The sequence below is a fragment of the Thamnophis elegans genome, chromosome 16 (genome assembly GCF_009769535.1).
Source record: "Thamnophis elegans isolate rThaEle1 chromosome 16, rThaEle1.pri, whole genome shotgun sequence".
In the NCBI taxonomy this organism is placed as follows: Eukaryota; Metazoa; Chordata; class Lepidosauria; order Squamata; family Colubridae; genus Thamnophis; species Thamnophis elegans.
The window spans coordinates 7376675-7401628 of record NC_045556.1 but is presented as its reverse complement, the minus strand read 5'-3'; the positions used below and the strand labels follow the sequence as shown (position 1 = coordinate 7401628).

General features: G+C 45.4%; 1 protein-coding gene across 2 annotated transcripts in view; it reads left to right on the top strand.

Annotated features, from left to right (window-relative positions):
- The window catches only part of CSNK1G1 (casein kinase 1 gamma 1), a 33328-nt gene extending 9907 nt beyond the window's left edge, over nucleotides 1–23421 (top strand). The window contains exons 6-14 of one of the 2 annotated variants that reach the window (XM_032233070.1): nucleotides 523–757; nucleotides 1560–1645; nucleotides 2234–2318; nucleotides 4781–4929; nucleotides 6798–6899; nucleotides 8327–8434; nucleotides 10108–10214; nucleotides 22698–22755; nucleotides 23341–23421. In XM_032233070.1, the coding sequence (XP_032088961.1) occupies nucleotides 523–757; nucleotides 1560–1645; nucleotides 2234–2318; nucleotides 4781–4929; nucleotides 6798–6899; nucleotides 8327–8434; nucleotides 10108–10214; nucleotides 22698–22752 (927 nt within the window). In that variant the 3' untranslated portion in view covers nucleotides 22753–22755; nucleotides 23341–23421. The remainder of the gene's footprint in view (nucleotides 1–522; nucleotides 758–1559; nucleotides 1646–2233; nucleotides 2319–4780; nucleotides 4930–6797; nucleotides 6900–8326; nucleotides 8435–10107; nucleotides 10215–22697; nucleotides 22756–23340) is intronic. The other variant, XM_032233071.1, reaches the window with a different exon arrangement.
- Nucleotides 23422–24954: the final 1533 nt, after the last annotated feature.

The window sequence follows — 24954 nt, the reverse complement described above, 5'->3', positions numbered from 1 at the left end:
TCCATAATGAAGCTCAGGCACTTGAAAGAACACTAGTTAAGCCAAGCTGCTAGTTTGATTACAGGTGATTTGTGGCTAAAATAGGCTGTATCAAATGAGCGTTAGGAACTGAAATCAGTTCATGGACAGTGGCTTTCAAACTGTTTTCTAGGGACGGTTAGATAGTTTGAGGCATGTTGTGGCCTTTTCTTGGTCCATTTGGTATAACAGTGTAGGATTATAATTTAACATCTTTAATGAACAAAATGCCCAACCCAGAATAATTTCTGTGCATTCTTTAGAAGGTAGCTTCTTAAACCGATTATGATCTGGTTAGCTTATATTTTCCATTTCCTTTAGCTAAATAAAGGAATGCATTTTCACTACGGCAAAAAAGCATCTTGGTATATAAATCTAGTAGGTATTTTCATATCTAGTGATCCTGAACATGCAAACTTTAATTCAAAATACTAGTTTTGAACAGTTAGCAAAGGATTTTTAATTCAGAGATGTAGAGTAACTTACTTCTTTGTCTTTTTATAGCTTACTCGAATGGAATTTGTGCACTCAAGGAATCTCATTTATCGAGATGTCAAGCCGGAGAATTTTCTTATTGGCCGGCAAGGAAATAAGAAAGAACACATCATCCACATAATAGACTTTGGATTGGCCAAGGAGTACATTGATTCTGAAACACAAAAACATATACCTTACAGAGAACACAAGAGCCTTACTGGAACAGCAAGATATATGTCCATTAATACACACCTGGGCAAAGGTTTGTTCAGTATAATATGTTGCACTAATGGATAATTTTCTGTGCTGTTTATATCACACAAACATGTTTGGGAGCTGCTAATTTTCATATTGTGACTCTTTAAAATTAGATAGCAATATGACTTCGGCATGCCTGCAATAAATATGAATTCAAAGAAGTTTACGTTACCAGTACGTGTCCTTTCATAGCTGCTTATCAGCTGGGATTGACCTAGTCAGCCAGCATTTCCAAAATTGTCTACTAGGAAGTGAGAACTACCACTGCTTTTATTCAATATTTCTTCTCCTCCTGCAAGCAAAACAGACAACAGTAGCTTCTTCTGACATTATTCGTAATGACACAAAGTTGAAATTTTGTGCTTTTCCACATATTGGGAATTGAAAACAAAACGAGTAAATGAAGCTTTTAATCCTGTTTTTTTTATTAAGAGAAGAATAAATCAGGTTTACACATTACAAAAAAAAAAAAGAAGCCGAGCAAAGGTCAGAAATTGTGATAGGGCAAAACGTCTGGAGAACCCCAGATTGTCCAGTTTAGTTTTAACACAGATGCGTGTTCCATTTGAATGTGAGAATAGCCACCTTGGAGAATATGAATAGCAACTCAATTCTGTTGTACGTGTAGAACGAACTTTTACTAAATCAGTAATTTCTCAGGCTCCTCGTAGATAACGTTGCTTACGTGTCTCCCTATTTACGGACGTCTTCTTTTTCATATGGAAGTTAATTGCTAGGAATGTAATTACTTACCTAATGTTGATTAAGAATGTTAGAGCAGTGTTCTGTTCTCTTACGTGTTTTAGAACAGAGTCGGCGAGATGACTTGGAAGCTCTTGGACACATGTTCATGTATTTTCTTCGAGGCAGTTTACCATGGCAAGGCCTTAAGGTAGATGCTAAAATGTGCATCAGTTGGGTTTTGGCAGATAGCTTCTGTGTTAATTACCTGCCTCTTCTGACAACTCATTTTTGCTCTCATCCTTTCGGAAGGACATCTCACTGCCAGCATCCAGGTTTCTCCCTCCCACCTAATTTGATAGAGTAGATTTGTTCGGTTGGCCGCTCCAGAAGACATTGGGTGGCTTACAAAAATCCCTGAAATTTTTTTAAAACAAACCAACCCACAACACCCTATTAATATGATTGAATGATCATACTTTCCCCGGCAAGTTAAAAGGGCAGCTAGTATACAGAAAGTGGACCAATTTGGTTTCATTTTGCAGGTGGGAAAAATTTAAATTACTCTTACCCCCCCCTCCCCGGGTTGGTGTTAAAAAGCAAAACTTGCTGAGTTATGATGCAAATAAACATGTGTCAGACGACATGCAAAGATTTAGCTAAATGCTTGCCAAACTTCTATAACTCAACTGAAAGATTGTTCCTCTGGTTACTTCACCTGTCCTTCTCTCCAGGACAGCACCCTACATATTACGACCCAATAATAGTTTTTAAAATTAGAATCCTCTGCATTTCACAGGCTGATACATTGAAAGAGCGATACCAGAAGATTGGGGACACAAAGAGGAATACTCCAATTGATGTTCTCTGTGAGAACTTCCCAGGTAAGTTCTGGTGGCTTGTCATTTCTGTAAATTACTCCTAGAAATAAGAAGTATTAAAACAGTGACTTTTAGAATGTAGTGAGTGCAGAGAAGTAAGGTAAAGGTAAAGGCTCCCCTTGGACATGTGTGCTTGTCGTTCCTGACTCTAGGGGGTGTGTGCTCATCTCCACTTCAAAGCCGAAGAGCCAGCGCTGTCTGAAGACGTCTCTGTGGTCATGTGGCCAGCATGACTAAACACCAAAGGGGCACGAACACTGTGCCACCAAAAGTCCCTATTTTTCTACCTGAATTTGTACTTGCTTTCGAACTGCTAGGTTGGCAGAAGCTGGGACAAGTCACAGGAGCTCACTCCGTTATGCAGCGCTAGGGATTCGAACCGCCGAATTGCAGGGCTTTTCTGATCGACAAGCTCAGTGTCTTAGCCACTGTATATATATTTTTTTAACCTGGAAACCATAGTTTAATACATTATGTTTAGAGTTGGCCACAAATTTCGATGACACTTTAAAATCTGACTTTTTCTTGAACCCGTGTGAATAATTACTTGCAAACTCCTGATATTTTGCAATCTACTTCCCATCGGATAAAACATTTTTTGCAGTTGGCTTACAGTCCCAAACATAGGCTGCATTGAATACCTCGTGATGCCCTAGTCTAAAATCAGGCATATTTTATATACTGACTAGGGAATTTTGGGAATTGACGTCTACAAGACTTAAAGTTGCCACAATTGGACACTTCAAGTCTAGACGATACACTTGCATTAAAATAACATAGCAAATCCTAGGTGAAATGTTCAAAGCTTCTCTCATTGGAGCAAACAGGTAAAAAGCATTGTTGACGCTTCTCTTAGATATCTTGTTGGCTTCTGGTTCTGTCAGGCCTGGTACCAGTGGCCAGGATAGTTGTTGTGTCTCCAGTCGTTCAGTTCTGTACCTGACAGAAGATGGTTTCTCCATCACCAAATTTGAAGCTTAAACTGTGGTGCTTGATGCTCTCTTCCTCTGGTGGGGAATAAAGAAAAGATCTGAACACGTGTAGCAAACATTGATTAAATGAGGGAGGGTTTCACCTTGAAACTTCTTTAGAACATGGAGTTCTACCAGTTTACTTCAGTTCTTTTAGAAGTGAACGCGGTGGCCATGTGGCTAAGATGCTGAGCTTTGTCGATCAGAAAGGTCGGCAGTTCGGCAATTCAAATCCCTAGTGCTGCGTAATGGAGTGAGCTCCCGTTACCTGTCCCAGCGTCTGCCAACCTAGCAGTTCGAAAGCACGTAAAAAAATGCAAGTAGGAAAATAGGAACCACCTTTGGTGGGAAGGTATCAGCGTTCTGTTTGTCTTTGGCGTTTAGTCATGCGGCCACATGACCACGGAGACGTCTTCGGACAGCGTTGGCCCTTCGGGTTTGAAGCGGAGATGAGCACCGCCCCCTAGAGTCGGGAATGACTAGCACATATGTGCGAGGGGAACTTTTACCTTTACCTAATCCCTGGCAGAGCCTTTCCTGTCTCTGCTTCGAATCACCTGGCCTTTTTATGACTTGGACTTTCTGTTGAGTTCAGCCCTTCCAATCTGGACTCCACAACCCATCAGTGTAAGAAATTCACAGCATACAGAGGTGTATAATCCACATCCCACCATCGCCCAGGCTACTGAAAGCAAGCAGACTGCATCTCCTCCTTAGTCAGTCCTGTGGGTGTGTGAAGATAACATCTGTATTAGAATCCATGAAGTCTTAAATTTCTGCTTCAGCTTGAGTTTTTGAAGTGACCATAGCTACGTATTTTATCTTTATACCCACCGGTGCCCTTAAGTTGAACTTTTATTTATATGCCGCCCTATTCCCAAAAAGGGACTCAGGGCGGCGAACAACTTAAACGGGAAAGGGAAACATACAAGTACAAAATAGACATTTAAAATGACCAACAACCACGCCTGTCGAGAGGGGAAGGGAGCTCATCAACCCCAGGCCTGCCGACACAGCCAGGTTTTAACGGCTTTTCGGAAAGCAGGGAGAGAGCTGAGGGTCCGAATCTCCGCGGGGAGTTCGTTCCAAAGGGCCGGAGCTGCAACAGAGAAGGAGGCCGACCCTGCGCGATCTAATGGGTCTTTGGGAGGTAATTGGCAGCAGGCGGTCTCTCAAGTACCCAGGTCCAATACCAGTTCGGAGAACAAGAACACTAATAGAAACCCTTAATTGTTCCAAAGCTGGTGACTACTAATCGTTTTTGCCCCTAAGTCTGCAAATATTTCAGTGATGTTCATAAGGGAGGCCCCCTTTAGAAACCCGTGGCTGGGTGGCCCATCCATGCGACAGATTTCTCCATCCCCTCTGCCTCTGTAAACTGGTAATTTAGGGGGGTTTTAACCTGACCAGTGAGGTAACGCTGAAATATATTCTGCTTCTACTTCTTTCTGAACAGATTGTCTGATGTTGCTTCTTCCTAATTCCCTTTAACAGAGGAGATGGCCGCCTACCTTCGTTACGTCCGACGGCTAGACTTCTTCGAGAGACCAGACTACGATTACCTACGAACCATCTTCACCGAGTTATTTGAAAAGAGGGGATTCACCTTCGATTACGCCTACGACTGGGTTGGCAGGCCAATTGTAAGTGGTCGTCCTGGGGCATCTGCTGTGGTTCTTTCCCCCCCCCCCCCCAGGGGTTGCTCTTTAAAAGCCAGTTTTGACGCAACCTCTCATTGTCTCGTTATTTGGAAAGTAATGTTACCGCCTGGACAGGTAGCCCTCGACTTGAGAATAATTTATTGAGTGGCCGTTCAAAGTTACAACAGCACTGAAAAAAAAGTGACTGGTGTCCATTTTTTCACACTTAAGATCGTTGTAGCATCCTCATGGTCACATGATCAAAATTCAGGCTCTTTGCAGCTAGCTCACAATTATGACTGTCGCAGTGGTTGAGTTGAGATAGATAGATAGATAGATAGATAGATAGATAGATAGATAGATAGATAGATAGATAGATAGATAGATAGATAGATATTTTATTTGTATGCCGCCCTTTTCCCTGGGGGGACTCAGGGCGGCTCACAGTTCAGGGGGAGGGAGGACAAACCATGTTAAACACATAAAACAATACATTGTTAAAAGCACAACATTCATACAATTCGGGTGGGGTCAATATCTTTAACCCCAGGCCTGTCGGGACAGCCAGGTTTTAAGGGCTGTGCGGAAGGTCTGGAGGGTGGTGAGGGTACGAATCTCCACGGGGAGATCGTTCCATAGAATCGGAGCTGCCACCGAGAAGGCTCGCCTCCGCGTGGTTGCCAGTCGACATTGACCGGCTGATGGAAGTCGGAGGAGGCCTAATCTATGGGATCTAATTGGTCGAGTGGAGGTAATTGGCAGTAGGCGGTCTCTCAAGTACCCAGATCCAATACCCTGCAGGGCTTTGTAGGTGATAAGTAGCACCTTGAAGCGTACCCGCTTGAGTTTATTATATTTCTATGCCGCCCTATTCCCCGGAGGGGACTCAGGGCGGCTCACAACCAAGTCAGGGGGGGAGTACAGATAAGAAAAAGAACATGAACAAAACAATACCACAATTTAAAACACTCAACAGCCATACCGTTCGAGGGGGGGCAAAAACTCATTAGCCCCAGGCCTGCCGGAACAGCCAGGTTTTAAGGGCTTTGCGGAAGGCCTGGAGGGTGGTGAGGGTCCGAATCTCCACGGGGAGCTCGTTCCAAAGGGCCGGAGCAGCCACAGAGAAGGCCCTCCTCCGGGTGGTCGCCAGTCGGCATTGGCCGGCGGATGGAATTCGGAGGAGGCCTAATCTGTGGGACCTAATCGGTCTATTGGAGGTAATTGGCAGTAGGCAGTCTCTCAAGTACAGTGGTCACGTGATCCCCCTTTCAGACTTTCTGACAAGCAACATCAACAGGGAAGCCCGATTCACTTAACAACCGTGTTAGTAACTGAACACACTGCAGTGACTCCTTGAACAATTGGAGCAAAAAAAAGGTCGTAAAACGGGGCAAAATTCATTTGAGAAATGTCTCAATAAACAACTGACATTTTGGGCATAATTGTGGTCGTAGGTCCAAGGACTACCTGTATTTAGTCGGGAACCTTCCTGCAAACCTGGGTGTTCACACTGTATTTTTCCTTTTCAAAAGGGTTTTTTTCTTTTTCCCTTTGGAACAGGGGAAGTGTTAATGAGCCGAGGTGGCGCAGTGGTTAGGGTGCAGTACTGCAGGCCACTTCAGCTGACTGTTATCTGCAGTTCAGCGGTTCTAATCTCACCGGCTCAGGGTTGACTCAGCCTTCCATCCTTCCGAGGTGGGTGAAATGAGGACCCAGATTGTTGTTGGGGGCAATATGCTGACTCTGTAAACTGCTTAGAGAGGGCTGAAAGCCCTATGAAGCGGTATATAAGCCTAACTGCTATTGCTATTGCTAAACTTGTTTTGCTTTCAGCGAATGTGATTCACACGTGTCTGTGTTTTATTTTCCAGCCCACTCCGGTGGGACCCATGCATATAGAATCGGGACCATCTGTAATGAGAGACGCCCACATACACCGGGATCGATCCTCCGTACAGCCTTACCGAAATCAGGTTGGTTCATCTTATGCCTTAAATGCTTTAAATGTGCCTCCGTATCTCCAGCCTGCATTCCTAAGAGGGGCACCTAGAAAAGCCAGGGATGTCAATGGCCTTATTAATACTGCTCTTCGTTTTACTCTAGCAAGCTTCCTCTGGCTGCTTTTAGGGTGGGTGAATCTGTTATTTAAAATAAGAATACAAAATGCTCAGGTCTCCAGTGCTAATTGGGAGAAATGACGATCTGAAAACAGAGATTCAACAGCAGTGAGAAAACTAGTTTTCACCCTTAACGACCGTAGCAACATTCCCATGGTGACATGATCAAAACTCAGACCCTTGGCAACTGACTCATATTTATGACGGTTGCGGTGCCCCAGAGTCACGTAGATCCCCTTTTGCGACCTCCTGACAAGCAAAATCGATGGGGGAAGCCAGGTTCACTCAGCAGGTGTGTCACTAACTGAACAACTGCAGTGATTCACTTAACGAAGGTGGCAAGAAAGGTAGTATAATGGGGCAAAACTCACTTGATAAATCTTCCCCTTAGCAACAGAAATTTTGGGCCCAAATATGGCTGTAATTCGAGGACTACCTGTATATAGATTTATTTTCTGTTTTTAAACGCAGGGAACGCACTTCTGCCTCGACTGCGTTGTGCCTTTAGGCCAGGGGGCCGAAACCCAAGGCCCGAGGGCCGAATCCTGCCCGCAGGGTGCTTAGATCTGGCCCACAGGCCCTCCCTGGAAACAATGAAGGCCTGGCCTGCGGTGCCTCTGCCAGCGAAAACGGAGCTCAGGAGAGCTGCAGGTGACCCACCTGAGCTCCATTTTCACTGGCTGGGGGCTGCAGGAGACAGTCGCAGGCAAAAAGGGAGCTCAGGGGCCCGTTTTCGTGGGTAGAGCACTCGGGCCATCACCGGCTCCCCCGACATGAGTGCCGTCAAGCTGGCCACGCCCCACCTAGCTATGCCCCCCCTCTCCCTCCGAAGTCAGACACAACTCTGATGCGACCAGGGGTGGTATTCGCTTTCTTTCCCTACCGGTTCACAAATGTGAGTGCGTGTGCCCCTGTCCACGCATGCGCTCGGCCTTCCCCCAATGCGCCTTGATCGTGCATGCGGCTTGCACACATGCGTACGGTTTGAAAACATGCCTAAATAAGACGGCATAGAGCCGGGGCAGGCGGCCCACCCACGATTTCCACTACCGGTTCAGGCGAACCGGTCCGAACTGGCTGAATCCTCTGGACGCGGCCCTCAATGAAATCGAGTTTGACACCCCTGCTGCTGTAGGCCTCCTTGTCAACGGGAATATTCGATGCCCGAAATGCTTTGCTTCCCTCTCCCTCTTGAGCTTTTTTCACACGCTTGCTTGGTTCTGGTTCACCTTTTTGCCTTCCCTCCGGTCTCTCTGCTTTCCTGCATGCTGATGCCTGGGCAGCCTGTGTCCGAACGCAGAGGAGAGTGGGAAATCCCGGCAGTCCGGCAGACCAATGCTATGTTTCTGGCCTCTCACTTGGCTTCCGAACGGCATGGGGGATCTGTCCAGGTATTGCTTTTTTTTCCCCCTCCTCCTCCTCCTCCTCCTCTCTCCCGCACAGCTGCTTGGCTATCTCCCCTTGGGCATGCACAGGGTCCCCTCCCTCTTTTACCTGCAAGGTTTGGCTTCTGCTAGAATGATGAGGGCGGATGGGCATGACATCAGAGGTGCCTGAAAGGCTTAGAACGGAGTGCGATGTTGCTGTCTTGCCATGCTGATTCTTTAGGAAGGCCTTTTCCTAGTCTGGACATCTTCCACAGGTGTGAACTTCAAGGAAGACTAATCTGGCCTGAGAAATGTTGGAATTAATCCACATTAATTGGAGGAGGCTCAAATTGGGGAAGGAGTTTTAGGCAGAACCTAGACCAGTGGTTCCCAAACTTGGCAACTTTAAGACTTGTGGACTTCAACTCCCAGAGTTATCCAGCCAGAAGAGCTAGCTGGAGAATTCTGGGAGTTGAAGTCCACAAGTCTTAAAGTTGCCAAGTTTGGGAACCACTGACCTAGACCACAAATCTAAAAATTTGGATTTTTGCTCAAATCCACATTCTATATACCCTTTTCCTCCCCCTCCCCATCCTCCTCCTCCTTCTCCTAAGGCCAGGCTTCACATTGTATAGTACCGACAGTCCTTGACTTGCAACCATTCATTTAGTGACCATTGGAAATTAACACAGCACAGAAAAAAAGTGACTTATGTCTGTTTTTCACACAACCGTTGCAGCGTCCCCATGATCAGAATTCAGACCTTTGGCAAGTGGTTGATGTTTATGATGGCTGCAGTGTCCCTTTTGCGACCTTCTGACAAGCAAAAGGCATTGGGGAAGCCGGGTTCACTTAACCACCGTGTGACTAAATTAACAACTGCAGGGATTAACAACCGTGGCAAGAACGGTTGGGGCAAAACTCACTTAACAACTATCTTGCTTAGCAACAGACATTTTAGGCTCGGTTGCAAATCGACTACCTGTATGTAACTGATTATTCAGATTTCAGGTGACTTGTGCCAAATTAGCTCCATTGTCCCTTGTGGGATTGTGTATTGTGAGACACAGTGGCGCAGTGGTGAGAGTGCAGTACTGCGGGCTACTTCTGCTGCCTGCAGGCTGCCTGCAATTTGGCAGTTCAAATCTCACCAGGTTCAAGGTTGAAACCATCCTTCCATCCTTCCGAGGTGGGTAAAATGAGGACCCAGATTGTTGGGGGTGATAGGCTGACTCTGTAAACCGTTTAGAGAGGGCTCTGAAGCACTGTGAAATGGTATATAAGTCTAGGTGCTATTGCTATTGTCAATCAAACACTTATTAAGGATCTTCTGCGCAAAAAAGATCGATGTATTCAGACATAAGTCACTTCATGGACCAAAAACTCTCCATCATCTGAAACCGCCTTCTGTTTTCCTTCCTGGCTCTCTGCCTCCAGAATGAAGCAGTCTCCCCTGTAGTGGTGATTGTGAGTGTCACACCCCTGGCTTCCTGATTAATAGATGTGCCAAGGTGGAGTAAAAGAGGCTGCAAGAGAGAAGGAAGATAGGGTTGATTGCCAACCTGATGACCTCAGGATACCTTAGTTTATAGGGTTTCGAGAAGGCCTGTGGGCTGCATTCGATGTGGCTTTGAGCCACACCTGGTCTTAGGTCCCTAATTAACAGGCTTTTCTTTCTCTGTTGGTATTCGTTCCAGGTGGTAAGCTCAACCAACGGCGAGTTGAACGTTGAAGAGCAAGCAGGAGCACCTTCCAACGTACCACTTGCGGCCCGTACTGAGGTGGAAGTAGTAGAGGAAGCTAAGTATGTTTGCTGTCAAGCAAGGTTTTCCCCTGCATCATCTCCGTGCAAAATATGTTGGTGTGTTTCCAGGCTTCGATGCACCCGTGCCCATAACGTGTGGTCAGATCCTTTTTTCCCCCGCTTTCCTTCTTGCATGGATAACCATGGCGTTGCTGGGTGCAGCTTCTTTTCCCTTTGGGCTGTCCGGGTCATGCTACTTCTGACCCGATGCATGTGCCACAGGTTGGACGGAGGGTTTCAGAAGAATTTTGCAACTGGCATGCGTAACCGATTCCCCCCAGGAGTGAAGGCTTGTAGCTGTTGGTCCTTACTGCCCTTCTCACTTCGAACAACTTCGATTTCTTTGGGATAGTGTAGTCTACTATTCAGAGAGACCCATGTTCCTCTCCTCCTCCCTCCCCAGTCGTCTTCTGAAGATCAAAGGTCCGTGGTGCTTTAACTCTTCTTTGAAAAGAGATGGTTTTTGTGTTCAGTAGGGGAACTTCTTCTGGCTCACAAAAGCCCTGAGTTATTTTGGCCTGCAGTGGGATTTATTTTGCTTCTGTTAGAAGTTGAGGCCATTGCTTTCATCTCTACCATCCAGTGCTGCAGCACATGGTTTATTATCACTTTAGGAAGCATGATAGGGAGCCTCCTCCTCCCTCCATTTCTTTTTCTCCACAAGGGAGGTGAGGACAGACACACTTGGCTATTTACACTGAGAAGAAGTTTCCTCAAAGACTTAGTGAGGGACAAAACTGCTGTTTGTCTTGCCTGACATTATCTTGTGTTGAGACTCTGGAGAGTCTTTCAGCAATCATAACAATATTTCTGTAAGTTTTATGGCAGAGGTGATCCACGACTGGCTAGGCTAAAGGTGAGCTTCCAATATCCTTTCCAGGAAAGCAGGTTATCCGTGCCTTAAATTTAATTAGGCTTCAGGTTCTGAAGCCCCAGCTAGGAGAAGGAAGCCATCGCCCTAAAAATCTTTTAAGACAAAGTTTTTCACTTCGCAAACATTCCCACCTTCTCCTTTAAGGAAACAACAACAACAACAACTATAGCATCTTTGAGCTCAGAAGGAGGAGAATTTTAATTTTTTTTTTTTAAATAAGCACAGATATCCTCGTGACAAAATATTAGCTTTTCGAGTTGATAACATTTGTCACACAGCAGGTGGTTAGTGACTTTCTGTAGTTGAAAGGCTGGAGATAGGAAAAAGACTGCATTTATTTAACTGCATTTATACCAAGTTGCTGGGAAGAGTCTTCAGCAGTTAGGAGAAGGGTTGGGTTTTTTTCTCCAGGAAATGTTACAGAAATGAACTAAACTTCAGCTCTTAAAAATGTCTGTCTGGGCCATAGCATTAATAAAACGGCCGAAAGAATTGTTCTGTATCTACCAAGCAAAGACAGACCATCCTCTCTGTGATAGGGCTGAAGGAATGGGCTCACTACTTTTCTGTAGTGGTTCCCATCAGCTCTGGAAGTTGACTTGGAGCAGTGTTTCTCAACCTTGGCAACTTGAAGATGTCCGGACTTCAACTCCCAGAATTCCCCAGCCAGCGAATGCTGGCTGGGGAATTCTGGGAGTTGAAGTCAGGAAATCTTCAAGTTGCCAAGGTTGAGAAACACTGATTTGGAGCAATTCCAACTTAGTTCAAATAAACTTTTTATTCCCCAAGTCATTTGGACCTAGGACTGCATATCGTGGACTTTGTCCTTGGAAACATTTATGTCCTTCTCCAGTTTCATGGGAGAAGGTTTCCTCTGGGACGGAAGAAATTAGGGTTGTCCGATCTGGATTGCAAAACAACTAAGGGAAAAAAAAGTTAGTTTTCTATATCGCTCTGGCCATTTAGATATCTGCAGTGCAGAACTGAAAACTGTAACTGAAGTGGAAGTTAGGGAAATGTTAATGTCCACTGGAAGTCACGATTGTTCTCAGCTGTTGTCTAAGTTTTTGGCTCAGGTTTCCAAACCTTCCGCAGAAATGGTACTTCCAAAGTTTACCCTCCGTTATCTTATGACTACTTCCAAGATGTTTCTCAGTCAGCCATCCCTCATAACGCCTTGAATTAGCTGAGAATCCAATGTCATCTTTTGATTTTTCGCCAGGCCACCTCCCTCTTTAAAACCACTTTCCCAGAAGCATCTTCTAACCGAGTGCAAAAGCTGCATCTTTATTCTTAGCGATGTCGGGTCTTATGTTTGTAGCATGTAACTGTCCCTCAAGTCATTAAGGTGTTCGCATCTGGACCTTCCCAGGGAATTTCTTTAGGGTTTTCTTTTCCAAGAAATAGTCCAGGAAGCTTCCCGCTCCCTTCTGCCAAGGCCTCACTGAAGACATTCCTCCTGCTTGTGATCATATCGGGTTTTGGTCTATTGCAAAGGCTTCTTTTTGTCCGTCTGAGAAAGAGCCCACCACGGTCTCACTTCCTCAGGGATTACAGGAGGGTTAGGTAGAGGCAGATCTGAGAAAGTTGGCGGAGCTGGTGAGGACCCTCAGGATCCGCAATGCACGTTTGCATGAACTGCCGTGACTTGCTTCCATCTTACTCTGAGCTAATGTTTCCTCCTTTCCTTTCTGTGTTTTTATTTGTCTCTTTCTTTCTTTCCTCCTTTCTCCTCTCACTTGTCTGTTGTAGCTGCCTGAAAATGCTCAACTTGTGGTGAGTCACTCTCTCTGGTACACGTGCAAGGGGGAGTGAATCAGACTAGGCTGCGCTTGGCCCAAAAGCAAAGCGACATTAATCGAGTGGGGAGCAGATAGCGAAGGATGGCCTCCTTAGGGCAGGGGTCAGCAACCCACGGCTCTGGAGCCGCATGTGGCTCATCCCTCTGCTGCAGCTCCCTCTGTCGCCAGTCAGCTCCACAATTGATAGGGCTTTCAGTTAGGGCAGATAGAGGAAAAAGGATGCCGCGCTAGGAGGAGGCTCTATGGTGGGGGACCTGGACTTCTGGTCAGCAGAGGAAAAAGAATGCCACGCTAGGAGGAGACTCTATGGTGGGGGAATTGGACTGCTGATCAGCAGAGGAAAAAGGACGCCACGCTAGGAGGAGACTCTATGGTGGGGGGAACCGGACTTCCGGTTGGCTCCAGAATTGAGTTGGGGGGGGGGGGGCCTTCCGTTTAGGACCTTTATGGCTCTTTGAGTGTTTAAGGTTGCCGACCCCTGCCTTAGGGGCATTAGGGCAAGGCAGGGAGGTTGATGCCCGGATTGGCACCTCAGTGGCTTCCCTCAAAAGAGAGTGTGGCGGAGTGTCTGGAAAGCCTGAAGGTGTCTCGGTTTGTCCCCACAGTTGTTGCAACTGTGCAGGTTTTCTTTAAGCAGCTCCTTTGCCCGGGATATACTTTTTCAATCCTTCATTGGTTTTTAAAAAAAGTGTTTTGCAGCGATTTCTATGGTTTTTGTGAAGTATTTGGGCCTTTCCAATGCCAGGGATCTGTATTGTGAGAATAGAGTAGTCCTGTTTTTGTCCCAGAATCCCTTATCTGTTGTCTAAAGTGGATCTCCCTCCCACACACCCTCAAATGTGGATCCACATAATCAGGTCTCTCTTAAAAACCGGTTACATCAGTGTTTAACACCACCATATTTTAGCTTGGTAAAAAGGTAAATAGCATAAGAGTTTCTTGGGGGCGGGGGCTTCTGAAAAAGAGTGCCTTTTGGGCTCTGAGGGGGCTTTGATTCCAACAATAATTCCCAGTAGTTCAAAACTGCATAAGGCTGGAATATATTGAATATATTTTGAAATGTTGGAATATATTCAAAGCTTTACATTCTTGGGACTCCTGCATTGGAAACATTCTGTCCCAGGAATGTGTGACGGTAGCAGCAACAATAATACTTGCTTATTTTGCCACGTGTGCAGTTTTAAAGTTTCGGGGATGGTGGTGGTGGTGGTGGAGAAAAGAGGCTGATTATGGGGAGTTTTGAACCCCAAACTGAATATGGCTTGTAGAGTTTCCCTGTCACCTTACCAGCAGTTTTGGCTGAGGACTTCCTTCTCGAAGATGGACAATGCACAGCCCCATCTTCTGACAGCAGGATATCAGTGGGGGGGGCGTAAGTCAGGGCAGTTAGCGGAATTGTAATTTAATACCTGATGATCTGAAGTGGAGCCGAGCTGGTGATACTAGCATTATGGAGGGTCTGCAAATACAGATGAAGCTTTGCTGGCCCACTCACTGCTCACCTCCAGCTCTGAGGCCCGGTTCCAAATAAGTCACGGACCGGTAGCGATCCTTGGCCCAGGGGGGATTGGGGATCCCTGCTATATGGGATTCCCGTGACTTCCCTATTTCCCTCCCCTTCCCCTACATCAAGCATCTCAAGATGCATCAAATGCAATTCCTGATAGACCCCCTGACCTTGATTTCCGAGCTGTGGGGGCGCAATGGTCAGAGTGCAGTACTGCAGGCTACTTCTGCTGACTGCCGGCTGCCTGCAATTTGGCAGTTCGAATCTCACCAGGCTGAAGGTTGACTCAACTTTCCATCCTTCCGAGGTGGGTAAAATGAGGACTCAGATTGTTGGGGGCAAGAGGCTGACTCTGTAAACTGCTCAGAGAGGGCTGTAAAGCACCATGAAGCAGTATACAAGTTAAGAGCTATTGCTAAGTGAGAAGGAAGGAAGGAAAGAAGGAAGGACGGACGGACAGACCGTGATGGCACAGTGCTTAGAATGCAGTATTGCAGACAAACTCTTCCCACAGCCTGGAGTTCGATCCTGAACGGCTCAAGGTTGACTCAGCCTTCCATCCTTCCAAGGTGGGTAAAATGAGGACCCAGAACTGATGGGGGCAATATGCTGACTCTGTAAACCGCTTAGAGAGGGCTGCAAAAGCCCTGTGAAGCGGTCTATAAGTCTTTAAGTGCTATTGCTATTTCTCAGGTAATTCTGTAAATGCCCTGCTTTTGTGCCACAGATCTTCATCTTTATCAAGCTATGGACATAGTTTATCCCCGAAAAAGGCCACAAGTAGACTTACGGACTCTTCTTCAGTGAAAATAAACAGCACATAACCCATTGACTAATCACATTTTCTGTTTTCGTCCCCACCCCACCCCACCCCTCGCTCCATTTTGCTCTGCCAAAGAAACGCTTTCCTTCTGTCTGTTTTTTTAGATTGTAAGCCCCTCGGGGTATGGACTTCTCAGACCTGTTCTTTGTGATATATGCTTGGTTGGTGCTATAGAAAAAATGAAATAAAAAGACAGTTTTTGCAGAAGGACAGCCTACGTTCCACCTGTTATGCAGTTGAGAGTGGTTTCTTGGGGTTGCAGCCTCTGTCACGATTTGCTGGGCCACCTAGGCATGCAAAAATAAATATTGAATCGTAAGAGCCAAAGAGTGCCACGTAAATGCCAGGAAGCGATCAGGGTTATTATTGGAATGAATGCTATATTACATATATTTTATTTATTACATTTATATTGCCACCCATCTCATGTATGAGACTCTCGGTGGCGTTCTACCATGTTTCCCCGAAAATAAGACAGGGTCTTATTTTCTTTTGACCCCCGAAATAAGCACTTTACCTTATTATTTTTGGGGTGGTCTTTTTTATTTTTGAGGTGCAGGAGTCAGCGAGCGTGGTCCCCTCATGGCTGTTGCCGTGTTGCAATATTTTCAGGGAGGGCTAATTTTGGGAGAGGGCTTATTTTAGCGCATGCGCTCAATAGCCCAGTTGGGCTTATTATCCGGGAGGTCTTATTTTCGGGGAAAGAACCCAATGAATAATATAAAATACAATTTTTAAAAATTTTTTTTAATAGAGTTAAAACACATATAAATAAGAGTGGAAACATAGATCTGCCAACACTTTGGGGCTCCCCTCCTTCCTTGGGATCTCCAAGCCTGTTGTTTTTATTTATTTATTTATTAAATTTTTTTGCAGCCCCTCTCAACCCCAAGGTGACTCTGAGTGGCATATATTCCTTTCTCTGGGCCTCCTCCTGAAATTCTCTATGTAGTACTTCAGAAAAAAAAGTTTAGAAAAGTGGTTTGGAATGGCCAAAGATCTGAGGGAACCAAAGTAATGGAATCCGTTATTTTTACATATAACATGTCTCCAAAGACATCGGACAAGGGGATTTTGTTTGGTTCCCCCCCCTCAAATTTGGCAACTTTAAGACAAGTGGACTTCGACTCCCAGAATTCTGGACATGGAAGTCCACCCATCTTAAAACCTGCTAGCTTATTCCCAAACCATAGAGTTTAACTTTATCGACACTGAATAGCAATGGCTTTCAGTGTTTGAGGCAATATTTTATAGCAGGGGTCTCCAACCTTGGCAACTTTAAGACTTGTGGACTTCAATTCCCAGAGTTCCTCAGCCAGCAAATTTGCCAAGGTTGGAGACCCCTGTTTTATGGCACTTAACTGTGGATGTCAAAATGTGAACTATTTGTTCTACCAATGAGCAGCCCTCATCAGTCAAAACTCGATTGTTATCCCGATGTATATACACTTGCTGGGGTATTTGGGAGAGCATCAGGTTGGAGAAAGATGCTGAAACAGTCATTCTTTCAAGTCTTTTGAACTTGGAGGGAGGAGACAGATTTAAAAAAAAACAAAAAACCATTCAGTACCCTTTGGGTATATCCCCGTTCATCTTTCAGGTGTGAGAACCCCTGAATAGATGTGCGTACCTCTGTTGCGTGAAAGCTTTCAAAAGATTGTATGCATCATTCCTGCCCCCCCCCAAAAAGGAATACTGGACTTCCCCAAGCGTTAGCCCAGATTACAAAAACGGAGCCGTTTTCTCTTTGGGCTCAAACTTGCTTGATTTGTGGTCATTGTGGCTGGCACCCCTGGATGTACAATTGTACATAGAATGCCGTGTGTATTTGACATTCAGGAGCTGTGGATCCAGCCATTTCGTTTCACCCCTCGATCTCCTAAAATTGACGCTCCAACCAACAGCCCACAAACCTAAAAACCTATACAGGTAGAACTATCTCTAGATACTTCCAAGAGTACCTTCAGGACTTCTCTGAAAAGCCTTTCCCCACTTGTGAAGTGGAACCAAACCTGGGTCGAGAATTATAGAACATTACAGTTGTGAAGGCCCACTGTGAAAAGGCCAGGTGTCCTGGGCAAGGCCTTCACCCATCAGTCTCGATGGACAGGCACAGGGGAAGCAAAGACAGTCATTCTGGGGGCCTTTAGAACCGAGGCCAAAAACGAAGTGCGTGCCAAAGACAAATGAAAAAAGCTTATCCTTAGAAGTGATTGCCCAGGATTATATTACCTGTTACCAATTTGGCTCTCCACCATAACGCATTTTTGCACGGTGTCCCTCTTTAATTGGAAAAGATTTGTTTTTTCGGCCTCACCAATTTCCACAATTTATTCGGTGGCATTTAGGGAAGTGTTTTTAAAAAGCTTTTCTGTTTGAAAGAGGAAAGGCAGAATTTGGTGCCCACCTCCATAAAGGGTTAGACTAATATTGTGGAACCCTTGCCCAACTGGGTTCCACCACAAAACCGCTTTCGACTAAAGGGCGCTCGACAAAACCGCGTAGCTGACGTCATCACAGCGCAACAACAGCGCGGAAAAAAAAGCACGCTGTAAACGCTAAACCTAAAATTAACACCTAAACCTAAACCTAACCCCCCTAAACCTAACCCTTAACCTAACCCTAAACCTAACCCTTAACCTAACGCTAAACCTAATCCTAACCCTAAACCTAACCCTAAACCTAACCCTTACCTTAACTTGAATCGGCTTGCTTTCAAAGCGCTATTTAAAGTACTTTCTCCGTGCTTGCTGTTCTCACCCTGTTGATGACGTCAGCGACGCGGTTTAATCGGGCGCGCTTTAGTCGAGCGCGGTTTGGTCGTGCCACAGCCCACCTGATGTGTCGTGCTAGAGAAGTGACCTGTGGTTAATCCAAGGGGTTTAGGTGGCTCTTCCCTAAGACTTTTTTGCCACAGGGTTGGTAAAAGAAGGGCAGTCCCCCTAGTCCCCCAAAATATACTTCCCGTGTTTATGAGAAGCCATCTCTGGCCTGGTTGGTTTCATGCAGGTCCTTCTTCCCCAAACGACTACCTCCCTGATATATTGGGCCGGCGGCCATGCTGTCTTTCGGTTGTTGCAGCCCCAAAGCCTCTGGAGGTGGTTGAGTTGAGCAAAGACGAGCCTGACATGAAAATCTCGAGTGTGGGGAATAGGTATGTTTAAAGGGACTCTTGCCTATGCGGTTCCTTCCATGTGACTCTGTGTCTCTGCTTCATTTCATAGTGAATTCATTGCGTAGGTGAAGGCTTCCCAGAGTCCAGGCTTCTCATAAGAAACTGGATTGTCTCATTCTGTGAACCATCCAGCCTGTGTGTCATCATTAAAGGAGGCCACCTGTGCAGAATAAGTCACCCTTAGTTTCCTGCATGAGCCCCTCAGGTTTTTACCGATCATCTTCCTTCACTTTGGTTGTTCGTTTTATCATTGATTAAAGAGAATACCTTGTCAAAACCCCAACCATGTCCCCTTTCTCTTTTATTATAGTTATTTCTTGTGAGGTTTTGTCCATATCACATGTTCTACAACATATCTTCCATCTCAAAACAATCAACCAACCGATCAGCCAATCAAGCACCTGAGGACGCTTATTTTATAGACCCAAACTGGAGTATTTCTCTGTATTCTCATATTCTCTAAACAATTGGCACTGATTGTCTAGGAATTCTTTATGCCAGTTGCTAAATATAACCATTTGGCTGAAACAATTGGTACGTGGACTGAAAGAGTCGGACACTGCAATTAGAGAGTTGCTAGGACCGCCCCCTGCCTCCCAGCATCGTTTGTTATTTTATTTATTATTTTATTTTATTAAATGTATATGCTGTCCATCTCGCTGTCCAAATCTCTCTTTTGTGGGGTTGATCCATTCCAAGAGATAAAGGACTTTTTTTTTGGTGAGATTTGTACTCATACCCAATTCTGGCGTCATGAGCTCCCAAGGAAGACTCTCTTTACATAGGAGAAGCTGGTGGAAAATGTTTTTGAGGAATGGGTGGGAAGAAAGGTTAACATAGACAATTTACACCGATTGACATTTTTCTAGCCTACTGTGGTTTCCATAATTTTGCTGGGATTTATTTAATGCATCGAAACTTACACCGTGTTTTCCCCAAAATAAGACAGGGTCTTATTTTCTTTTGACCCCTGAAATAAGCACTTGGCCTTATTTTCAGGGAGGTCTTATTATTTTTGAGGTGCAGGAGGCAAGTACTAGTCACCTCATAGCTGCTGCTGTGTTGCAATTTTTTCTGGGTGGGCTTATTTTCGCGCATGCGCTCAAAAGCCCGATTCGGCATATTATCCGGGGAGGCCTTATTTTCGGGGAAACAGGGTAGTTGTAGTGATGCCAGCTAGCTTTTATCCCAGGCAGGCCAGGACACTGTATAGCCCAGTATTCAACAATCTGCTGCCCTTCAACTCTGTGAAATTATTAATTCAGTCATGCTAATCTAAGTACGATAAAATTCCCATCACTTGCAGGACATCAAGCTGGAAAAAGGTGTTACAGAACAGGGGCCTCCAATCCTGGGCAACTTTAAGACTTTGTGGATTTCAACTCCCAGCTGGCTGGCTAAGGAAATCTGGGAGTTGAAGTCCAGAAGTCTTAAACTTGCCAAGGGTGGAGATCCCTGCTCTAGAAGAAATGTGTCACATGGACAGACAGACATCATCCAGCAGAGAGAGGAAGACATTTTTTAGAGTCCAGAGTTGACTTGGGAGTTCCAAGGAACTACTTCAAATTAAATCTTTCTAACCTACTTGTTCCATCAACTGATGGAATGTTTTGATATAGAAGATCTTTTTAATACATATTTTAATTGATGAAATTTGGATATGGAATAAATGTTAATGAATAAGGTATCAATTCTGTTGAATTAAATGTTGCATTTTTAAAAATGTTAAGTGTTAAAAAGCACCTGGCTTTTTAAATATAGGAAGATGCACCCAAGAGTCACTTTAATTTCCTTTTTTAAGGAATTGGAAGTATAAATATCTTCAATGATGTGTAAACGGTTCAGACAGCCAACATGCACTGGCACTAATTTGAACTATGCATTCAGTTCAGGGGTGGGTTTCTCGCCCCGTTCCAACCGGTTCGGTTGGAACGGGGCCGGCGGCGTCCTCGTGCACGCGCGCAGTGCACGCATGCGTACTAGCATCTGTGCGATGCTCCAGCTGCTCCTGGAGGATTGCGCAGGCGCTGTATGCGTCCTGCGCATGCGTGGAAGCGCAGAACTCGTCAAAACCGGGTAGGGAGTGCGGGCGGGCGGGTGGGCCCTTTGCCGTTCCCGGAAGTTACTTATTTCCGGGTTCGCCGACCAACCGGTTCGCGGGGACCGCCGCGAACTGGTTGAAACCCACCCCTGATTCAGTTCCCTACCAAATAAAAGGGGAATTTGCTTTTAAGCAAAGTAATAGGAAGGTATGAATAAAACCAGGATGAAAAACATTCTTTGTATTAAAATGTAACTAAGGAATTAGCCGAGCTTGTCGATCAGAAAGGTCGGCAGTTCAGCGGTTCGAATCACTAGCGCCGCGTAAGGGAGTGAGCTCCCGTGACTTGTCCCAGCTTCTGCCAACCGAGCAGTTCGAAAGCACGTAAAAATGCATATAGAAAAATAGGGACCTCCTTTGGTGGGAAGGGAACAGTGTTCCGTGTGTCTTCAGCAATGAGTCATGCTGGCCACATGACCACGGAGACGTCTTCGGACAGCGCTGGCTCTTCGGCTTTGAAATGGAGATGAGTACCGCCCCCTAGAGCCGGGAACAAGGGGAACCTTTATCTTTTTAAGGAATTAGCAAACATGGATTACTGATTGAACTACACCTCCCATTTGTGTTTGTAATGAAATTAGGAGGAAGAGTATTAAAACACTAAATCTCTATCTAATTTCGATTACATCAAAAGTTAGTTTTCTGTAACAACAACAACAACAAAACAAAAAAAAATTCTAGTGAGGAAAGAAATGGCACTTCCAAAATTTTACCTCAGATCTTTTGAAAACTCTAGGACAACACGTCCTTACTAGGCCAAAACTTTGTCCCACTTATTCTTAAATAATCGACTCTAATCTCCATGTGATCAACTACTTGGACTTTCCTCTGCCTCGTGCTATGTGGATCTATCCCAACGGCATCTCATGCAAACTTCTTCATGTTTCTGAATCTCTCTAATTAGAACCTTCCAGAGCTTAAGAGCTTCTCGCTTGTCCAGGTTGCGTTTTTGAGAAAATGGAGGCTTGGAGTATGCTTTGGGGATGGCATGGGTCTTTTGTACCACGCTTCCCCGAAAATAAGACAGGGTCTTATTTTCTTTTGGCCCTCGAAATAAGCACTCGGGTCTTATTTTTGGGGAGGTCTTATTATTTTTGAGGTGGAGGAGGCGGCGAGCGTGGTCACCTCATGACTGCTGCTGTGTTGCGATAGTTTTGTGGAGGGCTTATTTTTGGGGGAAACGGGGTATGAAAGCCGCCAGGTATCACCTTCCTGGTTGGCGTAAGTGCAGGCGCCGCGGAAAAAGATGGAGAAGCTGGAGGTCGGAATGGATTGCGATAAGTTACGGCAGTCCTTTAAATCAGGGGTCTCCAACCTTGGCAACTTTAAGACTTGTGGACTTAACAAAATTAGACACAGCTAAGTTTTAATTATTAGGGGGAAAATGTTACGATATAGGATATAGTCAAATAAAGAAAGGATAATGATAATAAATTATATACATGCTATGAGTACAATAGGAGGGAATTGGATGTAAATGGTAAACGGATTTGGAAAGGAGGATTAGAAAATTTTGGTATTAAATATTATGGATGTTTAGCTAGAATAGGATATGAGCATTTAATGTTAATGGAGGATTTTATAAATAAGTAAATGAAATGCCAGTATGTGGTTATGTATTAAATCTTGGTATACTTTATGATGAAGGAAGTTTAAATAATCATAGTCAAATAAAAGTGGAGGTATGATGATGGTAATATAATAAATATCCGAGTTAAGATATTAGAATTAATAGGAATTATATTTGATGACGGTGGAAGAATGCACGAAAGCCTTTTGTAAACAACTGATACACTTTCTCCTTGTAAAGAAGGAGGATTTGTATGTTCGTTTTGAAAATAAAAATATATTTAAAAAAAAAAAAGACTTGTGAACTTCAATTCCCAAAATTGCCGTCTGAGGAACTCTGGGAGTTGAAGTCCACAAGTCTTAAAAGTTGCCAAGGTTGGAGACCCCTGATTTAAAAAGAAAAGTGCGAGTCCCCCGATGTGTAGTCATAATGAGGGCAGGCCGTCCTGTTGTGTTATAGGGTTGTCCGGTTTGGCAGGAGAGGGTGGACGGGGGGAAAAGGATGCCTCGAGGGCTCCCGAGAAGGTTGGCTCCATCCTGTGCTGTTGTGTGCGTTGCGTTGGAAGGAGAGGGTGTTTTCGGGGCGGCCCTGGGGACGCTTGTATTGATTGGCTGTCTCCTTTGTGCTCCAGGTGCTGCTGCTTCTATAAGAGGAAACGAAAGAAGTCTTCTCAGCGCCAGAAATAACAGGTGTCTTCCGAAGGCATTTTTTTTGGGGGGGGGGGGTGTTTTTTGCGTACCTGCTGTTCCTGCCACCTCTGATTAAATGAGGCTCCTGTTTGGGGAAGGTCAAGAAACAAGGGACACTTTAAACCAAAAAAATAAAAAAAGCGGGGGAGAGACAGAGAGAGAGAAAACAGAGAGGAGGGGGAAATTCCAAAATAAACGTTCAGGTGGATTCCCCAGATGGTCTCCCTCATTCACTCCTCGGATCCTGAAGCTCCTTTTGGCAGAATCAGAGAGCATCTTCCCCTCCCCATCTTGCCCTTCCCCTCCCCTCCAGGCACTGGTTGCCCTTTGACGGAAGGCGAGGCTGGCTACCTTCCTTCCTTTTCCATGGGGGGGTGGAGGGGAGGGCATTCCTGGCGAATGTGCTTCGTTGTTCCTCCTTTTGGGTCCTCCATGTGCTTCCCCCTCCCCTCCCTCCCCCTCCCAGGACAGGGCCTGTGGTGAGCCGTAGGGCCAAGTGAACTCACGGCTGCAAAGGGAAGAACGCTGTTGAAAAGAGCCCCAAGGTTCTCCTACATCTAAACCCTTGGTTTTCAACTCTCCCAGACAGCCAAGATGGGACGTCCACCATCGATGGTCGCCCATGGACAGCATCCACAGCAGTAAGCCAACAGCCGGAGAATTGCAATCTACTCTTCCAGTTGCCTTGAATTTTTTCTGGCTTCGGTGATGTCTGTCTCTCTCCCTCCTATTTTTTTTTTCTTTCTCTCTTCCTCAGAATGGTTGGAGAAAACTCTCCGTTCTAAAATGAGCATACGTTTGTTGCACTTTTAATTATTATTATTTTTATTTTTATTGTAACACGATGGATGCATATGACGCTGTTTGTGTGTGTTGTCTCCTGGTCGTGGGGGCGAATGAGGCCAGCCCACCTGCTCAGCTTTCCCACCCCTCTTTAACAGCAGGCTGCCCATCCCCTCTTTAGGATTCCTCACCAGGACCGCTGCCGGGTTCTTCTTAACGCCTCCCACCCCCCCGCAATGGTGTTTGCGCCCCGCCGCTTACTTGAATATTTTTTCCAGCTCCTCTTGAAAACACCCCGCTCGTGGTTTGTCTCCATGGTGCCTACCTTTCACCGGCTTGAGATTGAAACAAAAAAAAAAATCTTTTCTGCTGGCTGGAGTAGCGAAGTCAGCTGGACTGAACTTTGGACAAATGACCATGGAATGAAATGAGGCCCTTTGGCCTTTTTAAAGCGGAGCAAGGCTCAGCCAGAGAGAGGACACTGCCGTCGCCTTACACTTCGTCTCTGGTTTGGATTTTGCCAAGGCTTTTCAGTCAATCTCTACAGACTAGAAGAGGGTGTCATCTATGTAGTGCCTGCTGATTTTTATTTTTTTTTCTGTTTTGTAACCTGGGCCCTAATGTTCCTGAACACACACCTGGACACGCGATGAGATAAACTATGGAAAATGCAAGTTTTTTTTCTTTCTCTCTCTCCCAAGAAGACGGGAACTTTGGGCACACTTTGAGAGAGGGATTGAAGAGGATCCTTCTTCAAAACCCTTGGAGTCGCCTCCTAAAATCCGTCTGAAAGGCGACGCGACCTTGTTGATCCAGCGACTGATTTCCTTTCCTCCCGGAAAGGAAGAAGCTACCTCTGGGACTGTAGAGGAAGAAACAAGCGTAGAGTTCCTCGTTTGCAAATGAAAGGACTGCTAGAAGGCAAAAAGCCACTGGACTGGATTCCTGCTCATCTCCAACACTCTCTTCATGCCTTCTGTTTGTTTTAAATGTTAAAATCTCAGCCCCCACTTCTCTTTCCAGAGCTGTAGATTGCGGCTCATTTCCCAATTAATGGGCCAGGAGGACCCAGGTTTTCAGCGATCTGTGCATTGGTTCTCTTCGTGTTCTCCCTTTCCCCCAAAACGGGGTGCAGCACGTAAACCCAACCCGTCATCTTCCTCTTTTGTCACTGAGTTGGGAGTTTCCCCCTTGTCAGAGTACATTCTTCACCATTAACTTGCTGCCCATTCAATACCAATTTGAAATTAGCTGTTCATTCCACCTTCACCAAAGGGAATCAGGCTTGCTTCCTTGAGGGGATTTTAAAAAAAAATTCAGAAAGGAAAATTGCAGCTTTTTCATTCTAGCAGGAGCAGCGTTGACATTCCTCTTGCCCATTTTTGAAAATCCTGAAAGTGGAATATATTTACACTG